General features: G+C 36.7%; 1 protein-coding gene across 1 annotated transcript in view; it reads left to right on the forward strand.

Annotated features, from left to right (window-relative positions):
• ANKRD42 (ankyrin repeat domain 42) overlaps nucleotides 1-20,949 on the forward strand; it is a gene marked incomplete at its 5' end in the record, with an annotated part of 81,713 nt that overhangs the window by 27,949 nt on the left and 32,815 nt on the right. The window contains 3 exons of the mRNA XM_044668932.1: nucleotides 7,127-7,246; nucleotides 12,293-12,428; nucleotides 18,445-18,645. Of these exons, the coding sequence (XP_044524867.1) occupies nucleotides 7,127-7,246; nucleotides 12,293-12,428; nucleotides 18,445-18,645 (457 nt within the window). The remainder of the gene's footprint in view (nucleotides 1-7,126; nucleotides 7,247-12,292; nucleotides 12,429-18,444; nucleotides 18,646-20,949) is intronic.

Here is a 20,949-nt window from a genome sequence, read left to right on the forward strand (position 1 = left end):
TCAGGAAACATTTTTTGAAATATTACTCGGGCCATAGCATTGCAACATTTCTTGAGACATGTAGTCAAGATTATAACTTGTAAGTTTTGAGATTTCTCTCATAGGAATTAGGTCATCCCTAAACTTCTTCCCATAGAAGAAAAGGGGGGGGGGTAGCCTCTTAGCCACATTTGAAAAAGAGTATATTAAAGGCCTATATTAATATATGTGTATAAAGCTGCTTGGGGAGGGGGTTTCTTCTGCTCATCACAAGGAGAGATTGATATCTCTAACTTCACCATTTTTCTATAGGAGGTTGCCAATCTATAATTATTAATACTAATCAATGTATATTGAGGAATAATGTACAAATTTTATCCCATACACTTGCATGCCTCTTTAATGTAAGATGATTTTTCCATTCTTCTTTCTTCTAACTGCTCCCAGTGCATCTGCCTTTCTTATACTTTTGTTTATTTTTTTGAGAGAATCCCATTCTCTCAAAATCAACTTACACCTTTGAGTTTATTAGGAGTTACATGTATCAGATTCCCATTTAAGAATGTTAAATATTTAAACTTTATTAAGTCCCTTATGATTTCTCTTTCATGTTTATTTTTCATTCTTTTTTTAAGTCTTGCATTTGTCAAATAAGAAGGAAGGTGGTTTAGCCATACCAGACCTCAAACTATATTATAAAATGGCAACCATAAAAACAATCTGGTACTGACTAAGAAAGAGAATAGTGTATCAATGGAATAAGTTAGGTAATCAACTTACAGTAGTAAATAGCCATAGTAACCTAGTGTTTGACAAGCCCACAAATCTAAGCTTTTGGAAGAGTTCACCGTTTGACAAAAATGGTGTGACAGAAACTAGGCACTTTACTCCATATACCAAGGTAAAGTCAAAATGGATCTATGATTTAGAAATAAAGGGTGACACCATAAACAAATTAAGGGAACACAGAATAGTTTACCTTTCAGCTCTGTGCATAAAGGAAGATTTTATGTTCACATAAGACAAAGAGAACATTAGGAGATTTAAAATAGGTAATTTTGGCTACATCAAATTCAAAAGTTTTTGCCCAAACAAAATCAATCATCAAGATTAGAAGGGAAACCACAAACTGTAAATAAAATTTTATGGCAAGTATCTCTGACAAAGGCCTCATTTCTCCACTATCTAGAAAATGGAGCCAATTTGTAAGGCTACAAAGCATTCCCTAATTGACAAATGGTAGAGGATATGAACAGGCAATTCTTAGATGAAGAAATTAAACTATCTTTTGTTATATGAAAAAATGAAAAAAAGTCACTACTAATTATAATAAATATATAATATAATATATAATAATTAGAGAAATGCAAATTAAAATGACTCTGAGGTACCACCTCACACCTATCAGACTGGCTAATATGATCAAAAAGGAAAATGATAAATGCTCAAGGGTATGTTGAAAAATTGAGACACTAATAAACTGTTGGTGGAGTTGTAAATTGATATGATTATGTTGAGCAATTTGGTACCATGCCCAGAGAGCCACAAAACTGTGCATATCCTTTGATCCAACAATACCATTACTAAGTTTGTATCTTAAAGAGTTCAAAGATAGGGGTAAAGGACCTATTTGTATAGAAATATTTGTAGCAGCTATTTTTGTGGTGGCAAAGAACCCCCCCATCAGTTGGGGAATGATTGAACAAGTTGTGGTACATGATTGCAATGGGATACTATTGTGCCATAAGAAACAATGAGCAAGACAATCACAAAAAACAAACAAACAAACCCTGGAAAGAGTTATATGAAGTGATGGAAAGTGAAGTGAGAAGAACTAGGAGAATGTTGTACTCAGTAATAGCAATAATGTGTAATGATCAACTGTGAACAATTTAACTATTATCAACAGTGTAAGGATCAGGATAACTCCAAGGGACTCATGATGAAAAAGGCCATCCACTGTGAAGCAAGTAACTAAATCTTGGGACTGGGTTAGATGGGTGTCAATGCCTTAAGTGGGATAACACCAGGGTATCTGCTGGGTTAACACAGTGGGTCATTATTGTTGGTGAGGTACCAGATTTGGGAAAGGAACTTATCAAGGAGAGTCTGATATATTACAAAAGGTTTATTAATAACTGGGTCAGGAAGGGAAGGGAATGGGTAAACTATCTTAAAGTATTTGGGCCCCCTCCCCAAAGTCCAGAAGGGTGAAACTACACTATCAGGCTAAAATCCAAAAGCTGCCTTAAATTTAACCTATCCAGAAACTGGAAGGTGAACAGGTCCAGCTATATAGGGTGGGGGTCTCACATGTGTGTTCAAAAACTATATCTTTAAAGCCGTGTCCACTGAAGTCCAGATGATACTGCTATTATAATCCAAGTTTGGAGGGGGAGTTAGGATTTTGACATCAGAGTCTACCCCTGAATGCCTCACCAAGACTCAACCAACTCCAGCAAGAGGTCTCTTGATAGAGGATGGTATTTCAGTCAAAAGCAGGATCCACACAGAGGAAATGCAGCTCTCTCCATTCAAGGGAATTTCAAGGAACAACTGACTTTCCCCTGCCAGCCACCCACACAGAGTTCTGGAACTTGTTCCTGTCAGTCATCCTATTCTGCTAAGCTAAATCCCTATAACAATTTCCCCCCTTTGCATAAAGCCAAAATAATATTGCACAAAATATTTTGGTATTTGTGCACTAACAAACCAAACTAATACTAAAATTCTAACCCAAAATAATAATCTACACTCAATCTATCTTATCTTATCTAATACTACTTTACTCTGGGGATTTGATCAGGGAAAGATAAAAGGAAAATTATACAATGAACAGTTACAAAGTTCAAAGTACAAATCAAACATATGCAAAACAAAATTAGTAGAATTAACATCAAAATAGAAATACAAGCACAAACTTCATGCAAAACATTAAAATACTACTCTTAAAAACTAATACAGAAAAATTTTACTACTATTGTAATGCATAAAAATTTTGGAAAAGTTACAATTTAGTCTTTACATAAAAGTTTAACCAATCCATTTAACCAATATAAACTTACTTGTGCAAATTACATTTAAAAGTAGATGAAAATTCAAACAATCTTATTCTAGATTACATAAAACTGAACTTTTACATAGAACTGTATATGTCACTTAACCAGCATCAACCATTAACTACATACATGATTCTACATATATACATATAATACACACATACAATATATACATACATGCTATACATATAGACACCCAATATTTACACACATTACATATATACATACACATACATTATAATACAATTTTGCAATCCTAATACACTATTTACACATACTTATATTTCTCTTTATATATTTCTGTGATATGTGATCTGTAATATGCTGTGTTTCATGTAATGCATGTTTGTTATATATGTTGTAATGCAGTTTGTAATATATGTTAGTACCTTATCTTGTCTTATCAACTCTAACTCTAATCTAAATAACAAAAGCCCTATCTCAATAAAATCTTCTAAAACTAACCCTATGTTGTTAGTATTTTAAACTAACTAAAATCTAAACTAAATAAGTAACTATTCCTTGTTAGTAACTATCCATTGTTAGTAATTATCCTATAACTAATTATAACCTTGTTAGTACTTATACATTGTTTCACTCATTGAACTAGTAAATCAACATATCCTAACCATGTTATGTTTTTGTGAATATGCTTTTTGTTATGTTGTTATTTATGCTATGTTCTGTTGTGATATGTTACTGTTGCATGCATGATACCTGCCAACACAGATTTTCCTTCATATGTTGCTTGAAGAAATCTTCTCTTCTCCTTTTCTCCGAAGTTCTTGATGGCAATATATATTGATGGATGTATATGAATATGTGTTAAGTTGCTATATTATATTTCCCAAATTCCTTAGAACATTAGTCTATTAACCACTTGATCCTCTTCCCTGGAATTTTCTTTTAAAAGTCTTTATCTGCTTAATTTTTATAAGTCTTTCTGTCTTTATACAATGTCCATCAATTTCTGAATTCTCCTCTTCATTAGCAGTGTCCCCTTCCATCTGAATGTCCTCTTCCACTGGAACAGTCCACTCCTTACTGATCTTTTTGACTGTAGACTTTATTTGACTGATGAATCTCAACTTTCCACGATCTCTTCTTCTTCTTTTTCTTCTCCTTCTCCTTCTTCTACAATTTTTACATTTTCATTATCAATTCCTTGAGCTAATTTAATATGTGAACAATGATACCATGAATCTCTCCTACCAAAGATGGTGAAACTAATACAATTGTATAAGGATCTACCCAATTCTCTTGTGTTGCCAATGTTTTAGCAGAATTTTTCACATACACCATATCACCTGGTTGAAAATTATGAAGAGAATAATCCAATGGACCAGATTGAATGAATACTCCCATATCATGCAGTTCTCTAAGCCTTTCTTGTAATTCTTAAATATGTAAATATATAAATTCTTGTAATGCTTAAATATGAAGCAATTTGACAGTCTCCTCCTAAGAGAGATGTATAAACAACCTTATAAGTCTTTGCTTGCAATGGAGCATGTCTGAAGAGCATTTCATAAGATGATATGTGCAAATCTGCTCTGTCTTGTATGTAGGTAAAACAAAGTTATGGGAAGAATATCTGGCCATTTTAGATGAGTTTCAGCACAAACTTTCCCTGCCATAGTCTTGAGTTCCCTATTCATACGCTCCATTTGACCTGAACTTGTAGGTGATAAAGAACCTGATACTTAGGTGTTATTCCTAGATGCTCATAGACTCTTTTAGGAATATCTTAAGTGAAATGAGATCCCTTATCAGAATCTATGTTAAGTGGTACACCAAACCTAGGAATAATTTCCTTAAGTAACATTTTCACCACAAAGTTAGCTGTATTAGTATTAGATGGAAAAGCTTCAGGCCATTTAGTAAATATATCAACAATTATAAGACAAAACTTGTATCTTCCAGCTTTTAGCATGCTGATAGTAATCAATTTGCAAACTCTTGAATGGACAGTGTGCCAAAGGTCTACCACCTAAATCAGTGATGGGCAAACTACGGCCTGCAGACCAGATGTGGGCCCCCTGAAATGTTCTATCCAGCCACCGGACATAATCCCTAATCTGACGAATACAATGAGTAGGATACAATACTTTGAAACTTCGAAAGAGTTGCCTTGGAAACAGACTGACAAATGAGCATTTCCTTTCCTTTGGTTCCCTCTTTAAAAAGTTCGCCCATCACTGACCTAAACCTTTCTGAATGCACTTTGATTGAATTTTTGGCAAACAGAATGACTATTACAGATCTTATTTGCAACAGTACTTATTCCTGGTGCAACCCATTGCCTTTTGATGGAATCTACTAAAGCTTGAGTACCAAAATGACCTTTTATGTGAATGCCTTGACACAAATAGGTATAGAAATCTTTTGGTAACTGCAGTTTTCCAGTATCTGCAAACTATATCCCATGTTCTTTCCTTGCTCCAAATTTCTCTTTCCATTTCTGGATTTCTGAGTTTACATAAGCTCTTTCTAAATCATCAGACTCAATTATTGACAAATTCATTACATACACTGGAGCATTTTGGGCAGCATACTTTGCAGTTATATCAGCTTTGTGATTTCCTTTAGAGACTGAATCTCTGCCACAAGTATGACTTCTGCAATGGATTACTGCTAGCTGTTTAGGTTTCTGGATAGCATCCAACAACTCAGTTATTATTCCTGCATGTGCAATTGGTTTTCCTGATGTAGTAATAAAACCTCATTGTTTCCAGATCTTTCCTGTTGCATGGCATACTGTAAATGCATACTGAGAGTCTACATATATATTAGCACTTTTACCATCAGCTAGAAGACAGGCTTGCTTCAATGCCACCAATTCTGCACCTTGAGCACTAAGATTACTAGGTAATGAGCCATACCACAGTATCCATAGAAGGAACTGAAGGATTGCAGATTGAAGAATCCCATTCTTCATTTTATCTCCTCCATGAATTTTTTTCTTGCATAAGTGATATGTGTCTTCTTCCCCCACATGATGAACATTGAAATATGTGTTGTATGGTAACATAAATATAACCTGTATTTTATTACCAGTTGTCTTGGAGTTAGGGGAATAGTGTTATTTTCTTCAGTTTGTTTTTGTGCTTCTATTATCAAACGATTCATTCATTTTTCATAATATTCTTGTGTCACTCTCATTTCTTTTCCCATTTTTTTCTCTAACACTTTTATCTAGTTTAGGTCTTCAAGGAATTCTTGTTTGGTATATGTACAATATACATTTTTCCTTTGAGGCTTTTCATGTAGTTGTTTTCATGTTGTTGTCTTCTTCTGAATTTGTATTTTGGTCTTCCCTGTCACCATAGTAGCTTTTTATGGTCAGACTCTTTTGTTGTTTTGTTTGCTAATTTTCCTAGCTGATTTCATGACTTTGAATTATATGTTTTAAATTTAAAATTGGACTCTGCTTACCTGGCATGTGGAGAGGAACATAACACTATCTTAAATTTCAAGCTTTTTGGCACTGCTTTTTCTGAGCTAGCTTTGGAGGTCTATAAGTTTTTGGTGCTTCCACAATGGTATGGTATGGGGAGAAGTGTGTTCACTACTTGTCAAGTCTGTACTCTAGTCTTTACCCAGGAACAGACTCTGTTCTCTTGTAGCTGCAAATGCTAGTACTCCTCCATACCCTGGAACATATTTTGACTGAGAGTTCTGAAAGTGACTCTTGCTGTTACAAATACATCTAGGCCCACCACTGGTGGGCTGCTACAGTATGTGCTATAGACTGGCTTCTACCTTGGTGTCACAGACCTTTCCTTCCAACCTCCTGAGTTGTCTTGGGGTGGAAAAATGTCTCACTCCAATCTTTTTTTTTGGCTATGCTATACCAGATTTTGATTTGGCACATTATATTAAAGTTGTTTGGAAGGGAATGTCGGAAGAGTTCAGCTGGGTTGCTGCCTTTACTCTGCCATCTTGGCTCTGCCATGTGCTAGTTTTCAAATAATATTTGTAATTATCCTGGTATCCTTTATGAAAATATTCAATATGTTTGAAAAACAAAAAGATAGTATTAACTGATTGTATTTTGTAGTTACAGATTCTGTTTTGTGTATTTTTAGGCTCTCATAATGAATGGAGCAGACCTTACCCTTCCGGATGATCGTGGATGTACTCCATCACACCTTGCTGCAACACATGGACATTCTTACACATTACAAGTTATGCTCAGAAGTGGAGTGGTAAGGGAATCATTAATATTTTGGAACATATAATTTAATAGTAATAATAATGATTGCTCATCCTCTTATACTATAATGGAGTTTACGAAGTGTTTTTCTCAGAACACCCATGGTAGGTGGGTGGGTGGGGTAGTCCTGCAAGTAGCATTATTTTTTCTAATTTACAGATAAGAAAACAGAAGTTCAGAGAGGTTAAGAGAATTGATAGTAGTCACAAAACTAGTAAAAAAACTATATTACTAATCCAGGTTTTCTTACTCTATACGAGTCTATATCAGGCTGCCTCTCATTAGTAGGTAGAATATCAGCCTAGAGTATAATTTGAGAGTTTTATAATCTCTTTCTTACTCTGTGATTGACTTGCTAAGGAACTAGTGGGTATCAATGAAACGGGGAATACAATAGTTCTTTTGTGTTCAGACAAAGGAGATAGTTCTGGTGTTTTTACTATATGTGGACTGTATGTTGAGATAATTCCAGTATGCTTAGAGTACTGGCTGAGGACCACAGACAGTAAACTGGGGCTCAGTTTTTGAGTACTGATAATCCAGATTTATTTTGTAGAATCTTATAGGGAATCGAAGGACAATGCTATCTGTGAACTCTCCAAGTCATATGGATCCAGAAATTTATGCTTGGAGAGTCTCTATTGTCTGAAGACTGAAAGGATAATCTGAGGAAGAGGCTCAATGTGAAAGCTGGTTGATTCTCAGGACGTGAGTGGGACTTGGAATGTGCCCAAGGAGATGGCACACGTGCCATCTCAGTGATTATTTGATGTTTCAGAAATGATCTTTGATTGTTATCTTCTCAAAGATGAACCCCAGGAACCACTGCCAAGAGCTATTAGTTATTATTATCCCAAAGTTCTGTGGTCTATATGCCTATACTGCTGGTAAGTAGTAGAAAACTTGGAAGATTAGGATGTGTGTTAGACTTCAACAAAAGAGAACTAAGGTGAATCAGTACCATGAGTTCAGAATGCTCTGGATTGTTTGTCTGGCAGCCAGTCATTTCAGTGTTGTGTCTGTTCAACTACATACTGTTTGACCCTTTGGCATCAGAGGATAAGGAAAAGACATCCTTTTAGCTGTCCACTGGGATTTTTCTAGTCTGAACATATTTCCCATTTGATTTATGAAAAAAGATGGTCAGTTGCATGAACTGTCTGTGTTAGTTTATCTTGTTCTCATAGTTGAAGAAGATGATGGGAGAACATGAGGAAAGATACTGAAGGTATTAATGAGAAATCATTGCTTTAAAGTTGTCAGTACAAATACAAGTTCTGTAGAACCTCGACACATATGTCAGTCATATAGTACATTATCAAGAAGTGAGTCCTGACCCTGAGAATATAAACTTGCTTCTTTGTCACTCAACCATGTCTTTGGAAGTTATCAGGAAGTGAAAATTTTTTCTAAGATTTGGTGTCTGTGAATCAAAATTTGAGAACTATGCCATTGTATTCCATTGTCAGAAGAACCAAAAGCAGAAACATGAGAAGAGAATAATCTGTTTTGTGCCTTATGATACGTTACCTGCTCTGTACATCCTTTTGTGTTACACATTGACTCTAGCTAAGAGTGTTAGTAGTAGTTTTATTCTAGAAGGAAGATGTCCACCAAAAATCACCTATTGCATTTGTTAGTAAAGTACTCATTGACCATGGACCTTGGCGTTTTACCCATAAATTGGGATTATTAGCTTTGAAGTAGGCTATTACCAATAAGTTTCAAAACCTTAGGTTTGGCACTTAATTTCAAATTAGGACAGTAGACAAAGACATATTCTGACAAGTGTCAAATTGGATGCTGCCTGACAGCCATAGATAGTCATGTTGGCCCACTGTGAATTTATTGTGTATTACTGGATAGGGAAGTCCAGTGGGGTTGTAGATACCCTGTCACTTGACTCTAATGCCTCTGCAACGATGGAGAGGTGAAGGTAATGTGACACAGGAGCAAGAATACTCCACAAAATGGCACCTGCATCCCTGAATAGTGTGGTGTTGTAGCACTGAGTCTTGATTGTTCTTGGACGGTTGGCAGAGAATGCAAGTTCAGGATGAATGTCTATGAGAAGCGATAAAGGCCAAGAAAAATTGGGGTGATGCTGGAAAGTCCAAGCTTGTTTTTATAGGCACTGTGCTGTTGCAATAATAGCAAAGGTTGGTGCCATGCAGTAGGGTGCTCTAACAGAATATTAGTGATCCTCTTTGGAATTAAAAGGCAATTGATTCTACTCAAGTCCTATCATGAAAGTGCTCCATTATGATTTAGATACTTGGGCCAAGAGAAGTCTCTGGAGCTGATATGGAATAGGTTCTATGGGCTCAGGATGGTAGCAGGTATATGTAAGAAGTATGCAGTCTGAAGTTGTTTAAAGGAATGTGCTACCATTTTGGGCAGCTAATCTGGAAAGCATAAGGAGCAACAAGATTTGGGAGTTAGCATGTATGGACATTCTGTCTCTGAAAGGGAATAGGAAGGGCATAAACAATATCCTACCCTGAGAGATCTTGCATCATTAGCAACTGAATAACTTTATTTAGGATATGGGAATTATTTTGATTACTTATATTTTGGGGGGATGACATTATTATTGATTATATTATATTGAATGTATATTGATATATTGAAGACTCTTAGCAAACTTTTTGAGGTCTAATTGCTTTTTTGAATATTCATCTCTTGCCTTGAAACAGTATCCTCCATTTTACTGGGTAGAAAATATTGGTTTATATAAATTTTAATTCAGTTGCCCTTTATCTTTTGTGAGATGACTGCTCTGATCCTATTACTATTCTTAGATAGGTAATTTGGGTCTTCAAATAAGTCCACATATTTCTTTCTTATTGTTATTATTACCCACTTTGGAGCACCTCTTCAGGTTTCACTTCTAGGTTGGCTCCCTGGGAGGGGAGGGAGGGCCTTATTCTACCTTGGTTTTGGGTACTCTCTGTGTTTATGTGACTAAAACTATGACTTACAAGCCTCCAACATTATACTTTCATCAGATTGCATCATCTGAGCTGAGGGATAAATTGGTTGGTAGGGTGTACTAACTCCTTTCTTCTACCTTTGACCCCTTGCTCTTCTCAGCAAATAATCTGTGATGCTTTGGATTCATTTTTCCAATTCTGAATAGTATTCTGGGAACTTGGGCAGGCTCTAGAGTTTATCAGCAGAATCCATGTGACCAAATCATAACAAGTCCCTCAGCAATGGTTAATCATCTAGCTTTAAAATTATCCAGAAATTAGTAGTCTTCCATGAGGGTCCAGGTCTATCATATCTGGTAGTCCTGGAAATTTATATTCATGCCCCAAATGTTGGTTATACAAGGCAATAAATAAAAATAAATTTACAAAATTGCCATAGGTCATTGCTTGTCTTGATGCTTATTAAAAGGTCTATACCAACCCAACCACAATAAAAAAAAAACAAAAAAAATGAGCCTTTCTCCTTCAAAAGGAAGGTCTGGTTTCTACAGTGATACCAATAAACATGGAAGATCTGGGGCTGACTGGAAATTACCCCTTCACCTTTAAGTGAGAAACCAAACTGTCCTGGATGAGAATTATTCTGGGGCCCTGTGACATATTGAACCCCTGAAATTTCTTCAGTGATTCCCCACAATACACATGGTATTCCATGTGGAGGTCTAAACTCACCCTTCACTAGGACAAACAGGTTAGCTTAAAAGGAAATTAAATAAGTCAAAAAAGTCCTAAAGAGGTATGGGACTCCTAAAAAGGGTTTAAATGTTCTTTCTGCTTAGATTCCATATTCACTTTATTTTTTGTATATTATCTTACTGATACATAGTTGTTTGCATATTTTCTACCTCATTATATTTTGTCTTCCTTGAAGTTGGGGACTATTTTTGTCTTTCTTTGTATCTTCAGTGCTTAGCACAGTGCCTGGCCAATAGCAGGTGCATGATAAATATTTATGGACTTTACTAAGCACTAAAGACTGATTACTTAGGGTTTCTAGGCCAATAGTTAAATCTTAATCATATGGACATATAGTCCATAAAAATTTCAGATGTATGGACTTATATAATAATAATAATAGCTGATATTTATATAGCACCTCCTATATACTAGGTATTATGCTAAGAGCTTTAGGAATATGATCTCATTTGATACCTTCCAACAACTTTGAGAAGTATGTGCTATTATTATCCCCAATTTACAGATGGGGAAACTGACTTACCCAAATGACTTGTCCAAGGTCATACAGCTAATATTTGAGACTAGATTGGAACTTTGTCTTCCTGATTCCAGTTCCATTGCTCTATCCACTAAGCTACGTAGCTGCCCCATGTTACAATAAAACAAACAGTCTAAGCCTGCTCAGAAATGTAAAGAAAAAAATGAACATGCTGAATTGTTAAATACTAGTATTCAAGGAATGCAAATATATGCTGCTCATGTCAGCTACTATACTTACTGGTGATGCTTGTTCTTCCTACTTGAAGAGGACCAAAATGACATCATTAGTAATGTCTTTTGACTTGAACATAAATTAGATTTAAGTGAGACAGAGTGGCACAGAGTTGTTGGCCTCACTGCCTTTCAGAGTCATTGAAGTCCAGTGGCAAGACAAAAGTCAAGATGACTGCTGTCAAGATGCAGTGGATGACTTTGGAAATCTTCCATGTCTGCCCAAACTCTAAGCATTCCATAGTATTGTTTTCCATCACTTTCCTGAAAGGCCATTGGAACAAATTGTTCTCATCTGCCCCTTTTGCTAGGGGATGTTTTCATGTGATTGGGGTAGGCACTCCACTAACTCACTGATGGGTTTGTGGCTTGTCTGTTCTCCTTAGCCTGGTTTAGCCCGCTTGCCAAAATAGTATCATAATTGAATAATTGCTTTGTTTTTATATAGGTTCCACTTTTCTTGTCATGTATGGGTTTGCTTTTTGTTTTTAAAAGGCTACAAGCCATTCTAATTTGGACAGTTAGGGTATTGGGGACATAAAATGCTATCTAAATTATGGGCAGAAAAATTTAGTAAATGTGAATGTTGTTTCTAGGATCCCAATGTTTCTGATAAGTGTGACTGGAAACCTGTGCATTATGCTTCTTTTCACGGGCGCCTAGGCTGTCTGCAACTTCTTGTTAAATGGGGAGCTGCTATAGAAGATACAGATCAAAATGGAAACCTTCCAGGTACAATTTTAAAAAAAAGCAAATCTTTTGAGTTTTGGTTCTTTCAGAATGATTTTAATTTCTAACAGTGTTTCTGGAGTTTGAACAGTGATTACTTGATAACCCATGAAAAATTATGGAAATAAATGGTTGACATTAAAATTCACTCATTAACCTTTTCCAAGCATTTATTAAGCAGTCACTAAAGGAGATATATAAGTAAGATAAAGTCTTTATTTCCAAGAAGCATATAAATGTTGGTAATAGAGGGAGTTGGAAAGTATGGGGAAGATAAAACACAGGCACAAGTAAATACAGGATGGACATAGGCATATGATTTATAGACAAGTGCAAAAGAGAGTTTAGTAGAAGGGGACAAAACTTTTTTTACTGGAGTTAATTAGGGAAGGCTTCATTTAGGACAGTGATTCCCAAAGTGGAGCTACCACCCCCTGGTGGGTGCTGCAGCGATCCAGGGAGGGCGGTGATGGCCACAAGTGCATTTATTTTTCCTATTAATTGCTATTAAAATTAAAAAAATTAATTTCCAGGGGGCTAAGTAATATTTTTTTCTGGAAAGGGGGCAGTAGGCCAAAAAAGTTTGGGAACCACTGATTTAGGATGTTGCTTTTGAGTAGGGCCTTAAGCCATAAAGGATTTTAGTGGGCAGAGCCTAGCCAGGGATTGTATGTGGACAGTTGCTTTTCAGACACAGGACATGAGCAAGGATGTAGAGATAGGAATGTATAGAATATTACTTTTAAAAATTATGAATTTAATACTATTTTATTCTTTTAAAATAAATTAAATTTTATTTTTATTTTTTCAATTAACCAAATTTGCCTTTTCTCCTTCCCACCTATTCACCTCACCTCCCATTTGAAAAAAAGAAAAACAAAGCTCTTGTAATAGATATGTACAATCAAGCAAAACACATTTTTTCCATTGGCCAAGTTCCCCTATCACTTCTTTGTCAGGAGCAGTGAGCATAGCATAATACATCATGAGTCCTTAGAAATAATAGTTGGTTATTGTGTTGATTAGAGTTCCTAAGTCTTTAAAAGTTGTTTTTCTTTACAATCTTCTTGTTATTATGTAACTTATTTTCCCGGTCTGCCCATTTCATCCTGTAAGTCTTCTCAGCTTACTTTGAAGTAATTTTCATCATCACTTCTTACAGCACAATATTATTCTGTCACTTCGTGTACTATTGCTTCTTAAGCCATTTCCTAATTGATGGGTATCTCTTCAGTTTCTAATTCTTTGCCATCACAAAAAGAACTGTTATAAGTATTTTGATACATGTAGATCCTTTTCCTTTTCCTTTTCCTTTGATCTCTTTGGGGTATTGTCCTGATAGTGATATTGCTGGGTCAAAGGATATGTACATTATAATAATTTTTTGGACATAGTACCAAATAAAGCATGAGAGGATGGAAACTAGTCCAATATGAATGAAATTTGAAACTAATTGCTTTGGGGCAGCTAGGGAGCATAATAGATAGAGTGCCAGACCTGGAGGTAGGAGGACTCTGGGCAAGTCACTTAACCCCATTTGCCCAGCTTTTGCCCTTCTATGTTAGAGTTGTCACTAAGTCAGTGAAGGGCAAACTATTCCCCATGGGCCAGATCCAGGCCATAGTTTGCCCATCATTGCCGTAAGCAATTCCCTAATCACTACATCTGGATGTGGGGGTGTAGTGATTACTAAGTTGTCACTAAGACAGAAAGTAAGGGTCTTTAAAAAAATAAAATAAAACTAATTGATTAAAAAAACTAAAATTTTTGATGCTTCATAATCATGCTTTTCATTAACAGCTTATATTTCTATAGCTTATTGTAGTTTATGAAGTATTTTCTTCATAACAACCCTTTAAAGGAGGTTGCATAAGAAGTACTGCTACCTTATAGATGAAAAAATGGATTCCATAATATAGGAAGGAAGGAAAGAAGAAAGCCTTTATTAGGTGCCCATTGTGTACCAGGCATTATGCCAAATGCTTTACAAAGAATATCTCATCTGATCCTCCTAGGGGGAGGGGAAGAATAGGTGTTATTATTATTCCTATTTGATGGTTGAGGAAACTGAGGCTGACAGAAGCCAAGTGACTTGCCCTAAGGTCACGTAAGTGATGGAAGCCAGATTTGAACTCAGATTACAGGATGAAATGAGACTTGAAAGGTAGTCTGAAGTCAGATGGTTGAATGTCAGATTAAGGGAAAAAAATTTTTTTTTCAGTAGATAATAGTGGGGTGATGGAGTGATTTGTTGGTAGTTGTCTACTAAATTAATCAACTTCAGTGAGAGGGATGAATCAGAATGGGACAACTTGGAGATGGAATTGTTACTTAGGGTTTTTTTTTATCATTCTCTTAAAATGTCTTAAAATGTTTTTACTACCTTTAAGCTTTCATGTTTTTATATATGATTAACCTTTTTGGGGAACCATCTCATGTTGTTATGAATTACTGAAACTAGGGTGTAGTGATAAGAACATTAGGCTAGGAGTCAGTAAATCCTAGGTTTGAATACCATCTTACATACTTAGTAGCTTTTTAAATGTGGGAATGTCACTTGTATCCCTGAGCCTTGGTTTCCTCATCAGTTAAAAAAGAAGGATGTGATAAGGTCTGTAGTATGTTTCTCATAGTGTTGCCAGAAAGATGATATTTATAAAGCATGTTGCAAACCTTAAAGCGCTTCATAAATGTCTCCTTTTATTATTAGTAGTATAACAATCATTGGGTTTTACTCTTCCTTATTAACTTCTAATTGCTACCATGATTCTTCCTTTATTTTTTTTAAACCCTCAATTTCTGTCTTATAATCAGTATTAAGTATCAGTTCCAAGGCAAAAGTGTGGTAAGGGCTAGACTGTGGGGATTTAGTGACTTGCCCAGAGTCACATAGCTAGGAAGTATTTGAAGCTAGATTTCAACCCAGGACCTCCCTGTCTCTAGACCTAGCTCTCTAGCCTAGTTGGGGGCTATCTAGTTGCCTCCATAATCCTTTCTCAGTGATTTTATTGTGAACAAAGCAATAGGCTTTTGTTCAATCTAGCAAGTGTAGGACAGGTAAGGCCTTGTTTAATTTATCAGTCTTAGGCATAGGTTCATATAAACTTATCAATCTCCAAAAAAACTTTCAAATTCCAAAAAAATAGCTCTTCCTTTCTTTGGTTATCAAAATCATAAGGATGATGCATCTGAGAGTTGCTAATATGCCTAGAGAGTTATAATGAAACATAATAATTCTTAAGTGATCTGAGATTTCATGCATGTACATTGTCCCTTCAGATGTAGAGAGGATCCTCCTTACCTTGGTAGAAATTTTCTATGAATTGTAGTTGAAAAAATTCATCAAATTTTCTGACAATGAGTCTTTCCAAATTAAATAGGTTGGTTCTTGGATAAGAAGCATATAGCCTATCTCCTGGTACATATTTGAAGTCTTTCCAATTTGGTAGGACCTACCCACTGGGGACTGTGCTTTGTACTTGTAAATTTAGAGAACATGGGGCCACTTCTGCACTACAGCATGGTGCTGAAGTATAGGGTGTTGGTGAAGGATATCAAGTCATATTTTCGATTTTTGAAATGTTTGTGCTAATAACCACTTTCCCACTGCATACTTTCAAGTTTCAACCTGATTTCTTTCAGGTATAAAGAATCATAAAAGTACTGTGGCTGTTGTAGCCTCATAAAAAGTTTCTGCTCTCAGAACCAAAGCAAAAGGGAGCTTTCTGCCATGAGCTGAGTTTTTGCCATTTAAACTAACCTGGGTGTGGAAAGAAGGTACAAAGAATTTGGTTCAAATTTACCTACATGCTTCTTTTCTCCATCCATAGTGTCACTTGGAGGGATTAAATTGGGAATTCCAGGAGGAATAAAATATGTTGCCTAAAGAGATGCATAAGTATTTAATTTTAATTATTATATATAAACATATATTTATTTTTTCATACTAGTAAAATACTTTTATTATTTTATATAATGATAAAACAGGAAAGTGAAGATTCTCTTTCTGGTGTGTGCTAGAGTTAAGTGAAGTAGGAGAATCGGGGGATTAATAGGATCTTTATACAAAAACAGGGCATAAAAGGTTAGCATCAATTTTGACTATTCTCCATTTACAGGCATAAAACTTCCCATACTCTTCACCTCCCTCCAACACATATATAAAGAATTATACAGTTTTAAAATCTATAAATAGTAGAAAATATAGTCAAAAGATCCAACTCTTATTCCATCTTCAATATAAAGTTGTAAACATTTATTTACATAAAGGAAATGTGTATAACAAAAGTCTAAGCACTGTTTTATTTGAGTCTTGGTTTCTAGCTGGTAAGGATGTTACTTCTCTTTACCTGTTCCTGACGAGAGTTCATAAATAAACCACAGGCAGTTCCCTGCGGGGGGGCCTCAGGAGTTGCCTGTTATTGCTATGGTGCGGCAGCAAACAAGAAGCTTGACTGCATATCTAAGCGGCCATATGTCTAAGAACTGAGGCAATGGATGAACCAAACAGACAGCAGCGCTATCTACCCGCCCGCCCCCCCCACCCCCCCAACAGAAGCCCTTTGGCCAAAGGAGAGAGGGCATGAGCTCCAGCCAATGCCTGAGACAGCCACAGACAGGGGCTGCTCTATTTTTGGTAGCAAAGGGAACAAAGCAGCTAACTTAGCCTTTCAGTTTTTATGAAAATAACAAACCGGGGGCGAGGGAGTGGGGAGAGCCGCTTGGCTGCTCTGTCTTATTTGGCATTCAAGAGCCAAATTTAATTTCTGAAGAATTCAGGGCACTGAAAAGCAAAGAGGGAGAGTTGGGATCTTCCAGCTCCTTTCCCATTTAGGCATTTCAAAGGGAAAATGAGGAATTTCACCCTTAAACATACATTTATGAGATTGGAATTATTCTAATCAGCTCTCTGTGAATGTTGAAAGACATTAGGGAGATATATAGCCTTGCATACTCATTGTGGCCATTACAATATGGTCTGAGTCCCCAGATTAATACGAGTTGGTATTTACAGAATACCAAATGTGATGTTAAAGATTTATTAGCCTCCCATGCTTGCTTCAGGAGCACATATACTAAAAAGTTATCCATCCACAGTATAAATGTCAATTTAGTAGATTTTTCTTCATCTCAGCTATTAATTTAAGGGACATAAAATATAAATATATTACTTCTGTCTTACTGCTAGTTAGTCAACAATCATTATGAAGCATTTACTATGTGCAAGCTATAGGATAATGCAAAGAAAGGCAAAAAACAGGGTCCCTGCCCTCAAGGGGCTCACATTCTTATGGGGAAGACTATGTACAACAACTATGTAAAACAAGATATACACAGAGTAGAGAGAAGACAATCTCAGAAGCACTAGTTGGGCTGGAGGGAGAAGCAGAAAAGCCTTCTGCAAAAAAGTGGGATTTGAGCTAAGTCTTGAAGAAAACCAGGGAAGCTAAGAGGGAAAAATCAAGAGGAAAAGTATTCCAGGCCTGGGGACCAGTTGGAGAAAAAGGCATAGTTGAGAGATGGTGTGTCGGATGCAAGGAGTAGCAAGAGGGTCAGTGGAGCAGGATTATAGAAAGGAATGAAGACGATTGGAAAAGCAGGCAAGGCCCAACTTATTCTGAGCCAGAGGATTTTTGTATTTGGCCTGGAGTGTACAGAACAAACAATGTGACAGGTCAGGCCTGGGCTTTATCAAAGACTACTTTGGTAGCTGAGCAGAGGATGGATTGGAGTGGGGAGAGATAGGAGGCAGGAGAGCCAACCCTGAGGCAGGCTGTTGCAGTAGTTCAGGCACAAGGAGGTATTTAGTCAGCCTTTTTATTGCCTATCAATAGGAAAAAGGAGGAATTGCAAGTGGGAAAGAAGGAAGTTCTATGTCTTCTCTTACTCAAGATGGCAACGAGAAGACTCAACTCTCCTATTTGTGCAATCCTTTGAAAGTGAAAACTGCTGTGTTGTGATTACTTGTTGGAGCAAAAACTTCAGTTTTGATACTAACTTTGCCACCTTTATTTGACAGTTCATCTTGCAGCCATGGAAGGTCACCTTTACTGTTTTAAGTTCCTACTCAGTAGAATGAGCAGTGTAAGGCAGGCCTTAAAAGTCTTCAATGATAATGGAGAAAATGCAATGGACCTAGCACAGAGATTCTTCAAAGATAACATTGTACAGTTTGTACAGGGGACTGATTTTGAAGAAGATAATCGAAATGATCAGGAAAGTAAGTACTTACTACATTTAGAATTTTCTAGTTTATTATAGTAGGTTCAGTTGACTTTGATGGATCTTTGGATCTTTGATTCATCTGTGTAGGGTGCTTCTCTTACTGGCATAGGTTCTAACTGCTACATACATTGTCTTTATGTACATTGTTTGTCTGTATGCTTCCCTACATTTTCCAAAGAAGATCCATCCAGTATGTTGGAGACCTCTCTCTGACTGCCCTCAAGTATCTCCCAGTCTAATGGGAGAGACAACACAAAAACTTCTATGTGTAAACAATCTAGAGACAGTACTGATAGGAGATACCCAGCAGAGGGGCGTCTCTAGAATTAAGAAGGTTGAGCAAGGCAGAGTTTTAGCTGGGACTTAGAGAAAGCCAGGAAGGCCAGAGGCAGAGATAAGGAGGGAGAGCACGACAAGCATGGGGAATAGCCAGAGAAAATGGACCAAAGCCAAAGCATCTCATGGGAGGAACAGGGAGGAGGAGAGTGATGGAGAGAAGAGTGACTTAAGTGGAGGTCAGGGGTGGTGTAGGAAGTCTGGAAAGGTGGGGAGGCTAGCTTCTTAAGAACATTGAATGTCAAATAGAAGATTGTCTCTTTAATCCTGGAGGTGATAGGGATATAATAGAGTTTATCGAGTGAGATAGGAATGGTGAGGTTGGATCTGTGTTTTAGGAAATCCCTTTGGTAGCTAAAGAGAGGATGGATCAGAGTGGGGGGAGACTCAAGGCAGGAAGGCTACCAACAAATGCTGTGTGTATGAGGGGATCAGGGCCGGCCCTAGAGGGAGGGCAGCATCAGAGGAGAGAAGGAAGACATTTGAGAGATGTGGCAAAGTGGGGGGGGTTCAGCTGGCTTTGGCAGCAGATTGGATGTGGAGGGCAGGGAAGGGGGGAGCCAATGGCGAGTTGAGATGACACTTAGGTTTTAGGCCTGGGGGCCTGGGACAATGATAGTGCTCTTGTCAGTAACAGGGAAGTTTGCAAGGGGAGAGGGCTTGGGGAAAGGGGAGGTCAGTTTAGGACAGATTGAGCTTAAGTTATCTATGGGACATCTAGTTAAGGTAACTAATTAATAGACAGTTGGAGATGCCAGACTGGAGGTCAGCAGAGAGATTATAAATAGAATTTATGAGTTCATGAATAGTTAATAAGTATAGTTTGTAAGCATAGAGATAAGCTTGGAGATATTACATGTTTAGTTCTAGACCATTGCAATAAATTGAATCACAATTTTTTGATTTCCCAGTGCATATAAAAGTTATGTTTATACTATATTATGTGTAATATATAATGATATGTCTAGTGCATATAAATAATATTACACAATCATATAAATATAATATGTAGTAAATATATTGCATAATATGTCTATTCTATATAATAGTATTATGCCTAAAAATGTGCTTACTTTAATTTGAAATGCTTTATTGCTAAAAAATGCTGACCATTGGGGCAAGTGGGTGGCTCAGTGGATTGAGAGCCAGGCCTAGAGACAGGAGGTCCTGAGTTTAAATCTGGCCTCAGACACTTCCTAACTGTGTGACCCTGGGCAAGACACTTAATCCCCATTTCCTAGCCTGTGCCACTCTTCTGCCTTGGAACCAATACATAGTATTGATTCTAAGATTGAAAGTAAGGGTTTAAAAAAAATGCTGACCATCATCTGAGCCTTCAGTGAGTCATAATCTTTTTGCTGAGAGAAGGTCTTGCCTCCACTTTTTTTTTTTTTAGGTATAAGAGATTATTTATTCTAGGTCATACAAACAAGTAATGTCAACCATGAGAATCTTGGTGTGTTTGACAGAATGATTTCAACAGGATTTAGTCATTTAAATTATTACAACAAGTACAACTGCTTGGGAGACTAGTATTCAAGTTATAGTGTGTTGTAAAGTGCTTTTTTTTTTTTTTTTTTAACAAGACTGCTAAATATTGCCTCCATGTTGAAGGCTGCTAACTGGTCAGGGTGTTGGTTGCTGGAATGTTGAGGTGACTGTGGCAATTTCTTAAAATAAGGCAATGATGAAGTTTGCCTCATTGATTAACTCTTCCTTTTACTTCAGCATTTAGAGACCATCATAGGGTTATTATTTGACCTATTTTCAATATTGTTATGTCTCAGGGAATAGGAAATCCCAAGGAGAGGGTTCGCAGGTTGGTAGAGCAGGCAGTCAGAACACAAAACATTTACTTTATTTTTTATTTTTTAGAAAAATTTTCCAAGGTTCCATGATTCATGTTTTTACTTTCTCCTTCACCCCCTCTTCACCCCCCCCCCCATAGCCGATGCGCATTTCC

Source organism: Gracilinanus agilis, chromosome 3 (genome assembly GCF_016433145.1).
Source record: "Gracilinanus agilis isolate LMUSP501 chromosome 3, AgileGrace, whole genome shotgun sequence".
Taxonomy (NCBI): domain Eukaryota; kingdom Metazoa; phylum Chordata; class Mammalia; order Didelphimorphia; family Didelphidae; genus Gracilinanus; species Gracilinanus agilis.